The sequence below is a fragment of the Oncorhynchus masou genome, chromosome 26, assembly GCF_036934945.1.
Source record: "Oncorhynchus masou masou isolate Uvic2021 chromosome 26, UVic_Omas_1.1, whole genome shotgun sequence".
In the NCBI taxonomy this organism is placed as follows: Eukaryota; Metazoa; Chordata; class Actinopteri; order Salmoniformes; family Salmonidae; genus Oncorhynchus; species Oncorhynchus masou.
The window spans coordinates 19,390,138-19,397,368 of record NC_088237.1 but is presented as its reverse complement, the minus strand read 5'-3'; the positions used below and the strand labels follow the sequence as shown (position 1 = coordinate 19,397,368).

Sequence of the window (7,231 nt, the reverse complement as noted above, 5' to 3'; positions counted from 1 at the left end):
CACAAACTCTCTCACACACTTCCCCCTCCACGTCAAGCAAATCTCCAAGCACACTCTCCCCCTCAGCAAGCAACCTATCTCGGGTGTTCTCTCCCTCGACGGGTGCCTTCTATCGTCCACTATCTACCACAACAAGCACCACTAGATCTCCTCCTGAGTCACTGTACAGTGTTCCAACAGCTCAAAGGAGGGACACCAATGAAAAAAACAAATGCCTTCTGCAATAATTTGCCTTTGTCAGGATGGAGCAGTAAGTAGAATGTTTTGATGGCAAACATTTAAAAAAAAAAGAAAATTAGAAAGAAAATGTATTAAAATGATGAATGATCACTTCATTTGCGTATCAAAAATCTAGTATAGCTGTGTATCTTTACCTGTAAGGGCTAAATAACAGTAAAGCTGTTACCAACAAACCAGACATTTGTAATTTTGCACATATGAATTTGTTGAGCATGTTTCCTTTACACAGGTCTGCTGACAGTCCATACATTTTGTAAATGAAACCAGTTTGATGTCTGTGTTTTAAACTGAATAAACTCAGATCATTGATTGTCAATGTTTTTTGGACAAGCCTACACTTTTCTAAGAGATTTGGAAACACCCTCATGTCAGAAACTGAATTTTTTGGGGAACAAAAATCCTCTTTATTTTAGATTAAACTGAATCAATGAATCACTACTGCTGCTACTGTGTGTCTAGCAGGCCTATTGTGATGTAAATGAAGGTTCCACATGCCACTCGGACAGAGTTCAATGTGCCGTATTTAAAAGGGTGTGTACCGTCATTAGTGTGTTCCATTGCCTGTTTATTTTACTTGGCTACCTTCATAATAGGGGAGGAGTTACATATACTGTAAGTTTCATTTCGTCAGAAATGTTTTTGTCGCATTTTGTAGTTAACGGAGAGCAACGTTCTACTTCAGATTTGACAGTATATGTACAGTTTTGCGAGGGCCAACAGTCAGGTGTCCTACGGTGACGGACATGGATACAACAGCTCTGATCTACAAGGTCCTCTGTGCCCATAATGGGTCCTTTGAGCTGGGAGAATTGCGTGCCAACATTAGCACGATGGAAGATGACCTGGAAAGTGTTTTAGGGAATCAGGAGATGTTTACCAGGGCTGTCTCGAAGGGAAACAAACTGATAGTTGCCAAGACGAAGATGAGGTTATGCAGAGCTAATGGATGTAGTGGCTGCAGCAATTTACACCTGTGTAAGTTCTACCTGTATGGAACATGTCCATCCAATGAGAGGTAAACTTTCTTTACTTTACTGTTTGTTTAAAATAAAATAAAATTTGATTTGTTTTTACTCCGGAAGCCATTTACCCCTCATATTACTTCTATTCATTCTACTAGTATTTCTGAAATGTTCTAAATTCCATGTGGCCTTACAGAATGTGACAGGTAATGCACTACAGTATACATGTCAATTGCTACAGGTTCGTGGTAAGTTTGTAGATTTGACATTTAAGGAAAAGCTAATATATGTTTTAAAGAGCTTCATCAGAAATCGCCTCTCGTTCTTGCGATTTCCAGACAAGGATGCCGTCTCTGCCATGAGCTGACGTCAGAGCACAACATCAGAGTCCTGAGAGAGCACCACCTGGAGGAACTGGACAGGAAGGAGCTGTGTACATTACTGCTGCAGAATGACAACGCCCTTTTACCCCCAGTATGTGCGTCATAGGCATTCGGGAAGGATTCAGACCCCTTGACTTTTTCCACATTTTGTTGCATCACAGCCTTATTCTAAAATATATATATATATATATATATATATATATTTTTTTTTAATCCTCAATCTACACGCAATACCCCATAATGACGATGAAAAAAACGTTTTTTAGACATTTTTACAAATGTATTAAATTGAACAAGCAGAAATGCCTTTTTTCCATACCAATTCAGACCCTTTGCTATGAGACTCCAAATGAAGCTCACGTGCATCCTGTTTCCATTGATCATCCTTGAGATGTTTCTACAACTTGATTGGAATCCACCTGTGGTAAATTCAATTGATTGGACGTGATTTGGAAAGGCACACGCCTGTCTTATAGGCATTGTATATTCAATGTTTATTTTCCCACGTCCAAAAGGACTACTGATGAATTCACAGACTTGAGGCTATCATCCAAGTATGTGTACTAAACTGAGCGTGGGGATATCTGTAAAACTGATGTACTTGAATTGGGACTGATGCACTTAAACAGAGTTTGCACTTATCAAGCCCTCATCAGGAGTGGTCTGTGTTTGTCTCCAGGTTTGCTTCACATACAACAGAGGTAGTGGAGAGTACGGTTACTGTCCTGACAAAGGGAGCTGCAGAAGACTCCACGTCTGTGGGCGCTACATTACAGGAACCTGTGCTGCAGATGTGGACTGTGACAGGTCTCACGACTTCTACGAGCCCCACCCGCTCAACACCCTGCAGCAGAGGGGAGTACCTAATGAACTGGTGGCATCCATGTTGTCCACCTACCGCAACATCCAGGCAATCGGGCATACTAATGATGCTAGTAACACACTTTGGTAAGAGACCTTGTAGAGTAGACTACACTAACCTCGGTCCTCGGGATCAATTTGCTATTGGATATAAATTAGGAGAGAGAGCTGCCAGGTAGATAAGATTATACTGTACTGATTGTATTTTATTATAATGCTGTCTAACTTTCTCTACTCATCGTCAGCAAAAAAGACTCTGATGACTGCCTGCTGAAATCCAAAGCTTTACCCAGTCACTGGGATAAATCTTTAGTACCTGAAACTGGATTCAAGGTTCATAATCACTTTTTAAATCATAAGATCTTCCATCTGGTCAGAAGGCAGTGCATTATTAGATTGGTAGCTATTACATTGGTAAAAGGATGTTCTTTTCAAATGCATTCCCTCTAGAGGGTTGCTCTGCAGAGTTCCTCAGCTGAGCACAAGAATATTCTGGATCTTTTCCACCAAACTATGACTGGCTTCAGTGTGAAGACTATTGAGAGGGTGCAGAATCGGATTCTGTGGGAGGTCTTTTCATGGTAAGAATCACAGATCCTCATGCCAAAAGAAATGTAATCTACCCAAGAAATATGTTCATATTGTTTGCGTTAATCAAAGCAGTCATAACATATGCGAACAGATGTAACATGTTAAAGGTAACTGGTACTTAGATTCTAGCAGCAAACGCCTGCCAATGACGATACTTGACAAATGAATATGTTGTTCCTCTCCCAAGGCAAGGAGATGTGATGAGAAAGGCAAATGTAGGGAAAGGGAATGAGAAGCAGCTCTTCCATGGAACAGACTCTAAACACGTGGACGCTATATGCCTGCAGAACATAGCCTGGAGGATGGATGGAACACAAGGAACGCCCTATGGGCAAGGTGAGTTCTGTATTTCATGTGATATCTATTAGATTTTTAAGTTTATATAACGATTTATTATGTTACGTGGAAATGGCATTTTTTTTGCTATTCTCTTTCACGTCACATTGTGGAAATACAGTGGAAATGTTGACAAAACAAATGTCTTTTTAATGTCACACTCACTGTGATTGTTCTAATTCTAACCCATCTCTTTCCAGGAAGCTACTTCTCTAAGGATGCCAAGTTCTCCCACAGCTACACCAGCCAGTCAGGAGTCAGGTCCATGTTTGTTTGTCGTGTGCTGGTGGGAAACTACACGCAAGGACACTCCAGCTACCTCTGCCCCCCTTCAAAAGATGGAAGTCACACCATCTCCTATGACAGCTGTGTGGATGATATCTACAACCCCTCTGTATTTGTGGTGGTCGGGAAGCACCGAGTTTACCCAGAGTACCTCATTCAGTACAGGGAAGGGTCCAGGCCTGGGACCTATGTTCCACCACCTAACTTTGTCCAGAACCAGAGCCACCACAACATGCACTGGACATCTATTCCAGTCATGCTACGCTCACCAGCCACCCCTGTGCTGCCCAACAATGCAAGGTTCAGATCTCCTTGCCCAACAGGACAGAGAACCCCCAGACCTACCTTGACACATGCTTCTGCACAGTTTGGCTCCCTGAACTCTGTGACACATCCGTTGTTTCAGTCAGGTCTGATGACTTATGTCTCTCCTCCACCACCCTGGGTCGGCTCTATGACCTCCATACCACACGCACCTCCATCAAGTACAAGATCACAGTTTACTAAAATGAAAGCAAAAAGTAAATCTATGGCATCACTAGATAATCTATAAGTCTTGGTAGTCAATTTTTTCTTTTGAAATTTAGGGGGAAATTACCTTTTTATGTATAAATAAATTGTATTTATGAAATGATGTGTCCTTTTTAGGTGTTGGTAGAGCATGGTGCATGTAATGCCAGGGTAGTGGTTTTTATTCCCAGGACCACCCATACGTAAAGTGAATGCATGCATGTCTGTAAATCATTTTGGATAAGAGTCTGATAAATGGCATATATCGTGTGTTGACAAAATAATCCGAATTGGGCTGTCTGTGTAAATGCAGTCATGGTAGTTTCTGAATGCACAACTGCATACAACATTTATTGTTTTTCCCCCTCATTTTTAAATGTGTTTTCTTCCCCCTAGGGTTGATGTTGGTAAACTGCACCCTACTTATTCTGCATTACTCCACACCACTAGTCAAACAAACATCCAGTCAATGACTTTCTATTGGCCATTTAGTTTATTTAGTTGAATACACAGAAATCCAAATACTTTACAAAATGTGTCAGCAGAACAGAAGTCCCAGAGTAAAGGAAACATGCTCATCATATTCCTGGTTAATAGTTGAACATCACAGGAGGCTGCTGAGGGGAGAATGGCATCAAACACCTGGAAACTGTGTTTGATACCATTCCACCTATTCTGCTCCAGTCATTAACACGAGAACGTTCTCCCCAATTAAGGTGCCACCAACCTACTGTGTTTGTTTGTTGCAAGGGTTTAACACACCAACTATGCATATTTGACATGAAAAGGCAATTATCATTCAGAAACACTACACATTTTCAACAGGTTGAACTTTGACCACCAAATTGTTTAATCAACTCCTGCACTCTAGATGATGTGATAGTAGTAGAAGATGTGTCAGAAGTAGTGCTCGATGTGGAGTGGTGAAACCCTGAGAGTGTTGAGGAGTCTGTGTAAGTGGGGGAGTGAGAAAGTGTGTGGTAAGGTGTGCTCAATGAGGATGAAGGGGATAGTGGGTGAGAGGTACTACTGGCAGAGAGGGTCCGAGTAGTAGTCGTTGAGTGGGTGTGAGCCTGAGCGGGTGTGAGCGTGTCAGTTGAACGGGAAAATGTGCGAGAAGGGGGCCTGGCAGGGGTACTGAGTGTGCGAAAGGGGTTGCTTGAGCGAGTGAGTGTGTGAGTGTGGGCAGTGCCAGGGGTAATGAGTGTGCGAGAGGGGGCACTGGCTGAGGGAATAAGTGTGCGAGAGGGGGCACTGGCTGAGGGAGTAAGTGTGCGAGAGGGGGCACTGGCTGAGGGAGTAAGTGTGGGAGAGGGGGCACTGGCTGAAGGAGTAAGTGTGCGAGAGGGGGCACTGGCTGAAGGAGTAAGTGTGGGAGAGGGGGCACTGGCTGAAGGAGTAAGTGTGGGAGAGGGGGCACTGGCTGAAGGAGTAAGTGTGGGAGAGGGGCACTGGGAAGGAGTAAGTGTGCACTGGCTGAGGGAGTAAGTGTGGGAGAGGGGGCACTGGCTGAAGGAGTAAGTGTGGGAGAGGGGGCACTGGCTGAGGGAGTAAGTGTGGGAGAGGGGGCACTGGCTGAAGGAGTAAGTGTGGAGAGGGGGCACTGGCTGAAGGAGTAAGTGTGCGGAAGGGGGCACTGGCTGAGGGAGTAAGTGTGGGAGAGGGGGCTGACACTGGCTGAGGGAGTAAGTGTGGGAGAGGGGGCACTGGCTGAAGGAGTAAGTGTGGGAGAGGGGGCACTGGCTGAAGGAGTAAGTGTGCGAGAGGGGATGCTGGGTGGCCTAGTGGGTGCATAAAACGGGGTACTGGCTGGGGTTGTGGATGTACGAGAGGGGGTACTGGATGTACGAGAGGGGGTACTCGCTGGGGTTGTGGGTGTACGAGAGGGTGTACTGGGTGTACGAGAGGGGGTACTGGGTGTACGAGAGGGGATACTGGGTTGTGGGTGTACGAGAGGGGGTACTGGGTGTACGAGAGGGGGTACTGGGTGTAGCTGGGTGTACGAGAGGGGTACTGGGTGTACGAGAGGGGTACTGGGTTGTGGGTGTACGAGAGGGGGTACTGGGTGTACGAGAGGGGGTACTGGGGGGTAGTGGGTGTACGAGAGGGGGTACTCGCTGGGGTTGTGGGTGTACGAGAGGGGTACTGGGTGTACGAGAGGGGTACTGGGTGTACGAGAGGGTACTGGGTGGGTACTAGCTGGAGTTGTGGGTGTACGAGAGGGGGTGTACTACTGGGTGTACTAGAGGGGTACTGGGTGTACGAGAGGGGGTACTGGGTGTACGAGAGGGGTACTAGCTGGAGTTGTGGGTGTACGAGAGGGGGTACTGGGTGGTACTGGCTGGGGTAGTGGGTGTACGAGACTGGGTGTACTAGAGGGGGTACTGGCTGGGGTAGTACTGGGTGTACGAGAGGGGGTACTGGCTGGGGTAACGCGTGTATAAGACAGGGTACTCGCTGGGGTAATGCGTGTATAAGAGGGGGTACTGGCTGGGGTAGGTAGTATGTAAGAGGGGGTACTGGATGGGGTAGGGAGTGTAGGAGAGGGGATACTGGCTGGGGTAGTGGGTGTACAAGAGGGGGTGCTGGGTGGGGTAGTGGGTGTACGAGAGGGGGCGCTGGCTTGGATAATGAGTTTATGAGGGAGTTTGCTGAATGAGGGAGTGTAAGACCAATTAGCTTGGCCTAGGGTGGTATCCACCAATTGAGAACTTGGGGCTGGCTTCATGATGACTGCAGATTGACTGAATCCCAATGTGGTTCGGCCAGGTTTTGGGAGACGTGAAGGGGGAAAATAATTGGTTGGATTAGAGAAAGTGGTGGCTGCTTGAGATGGACTCAAAGTGGAAGTGGATGGAACTTGAGGGTTTTGCAGAGTAGCAGAAGCTGCTGCTTGAATCTGGTTGGATGCTGGGTATTGGACTATGTAAGTGGATTGGATAGAGACAGTTTTTGGTGGAGCTGGAGCCGAAGAGGACAAGTGCATGACGCCATCATCATATCTGATGAGGAACTCGGGGTACACCTGGTGCTTTTCAAACACCACATATATGGATGGGTTCA

At 45.9% G+C, this 7,231-nt stretch overlaps 1 protein-coding gene across 2 annotated transcripts; it reads left to right on the top strand.

Annotated features, from left to right (window-relative positions):
- Nucleotides 1–815: 815 nt before the first annotated feature.
- Nucleotides 816–4,289, top strand: LOC135514982 (protein mono-ADP-ribosyltransferase PARP12-like). Of its 2 annotated transcripts, none has more exons than XM_064938753.1 (7): nucleotides 816–1,255; nucleotides 1,541–1,676; nucleotides 2,265–2,533; nucleotides 2,692–2,779; nucleotides 2,897–3,027; nucleotides 3,225–3,373; nucleotides 3,574–4,289. In XM_064938753.1, exons 1-7 carry the CDS (start codon nucleotides 984–986, stop codon nucleotides 4,209–4,211), a joined length of 1,683 nt encoding a protein of 560 aa, XP_064794825.1. In that variant the 5' UTR covers nucleotides 816–983; the 3' UTR covers nucleotides 4,212–4,289. The 2 variants fall into 2 exon arrangements, with proteins under 2 accessions (XP_064794825.1, XP_064794826.1); XM_064938754.1 differs by lacking the exon at nucleotides 816–1,255 and adding an exon at nucleotides 1,913–2,009 and having other exon boundaries at nucleotides 1,551–1,676.
- The last annotated feature ends 2,942 nt before the right edge of the window (nucleotides 4,290–7,231 follow it).

Bases quoted from the DNA above. Each gene is read 5' to 3' on its own strand.
- LOC135514982 (XM_064938753.1), top strand. From the start codon at position 984: ATGGATACAACAGCTCTGATCTACAAGGTCCTCTGTGCCCATAATGGG. The intron at 2,780-2,896 runs GTTCATAATCAC...CATTCCCTCTAG, and splicing joins TACCTGAAACTGGATTCAAG to AGGGTTGCTCTGCAGAGTTC. The intron at 3,028-3,224 runs GTAAGAATCACA...TCCTCTCCCAAG, and splicing joins CTGTGGGAGGTCTTTTCATG to GCAAGGAGATGTGATGAGAA.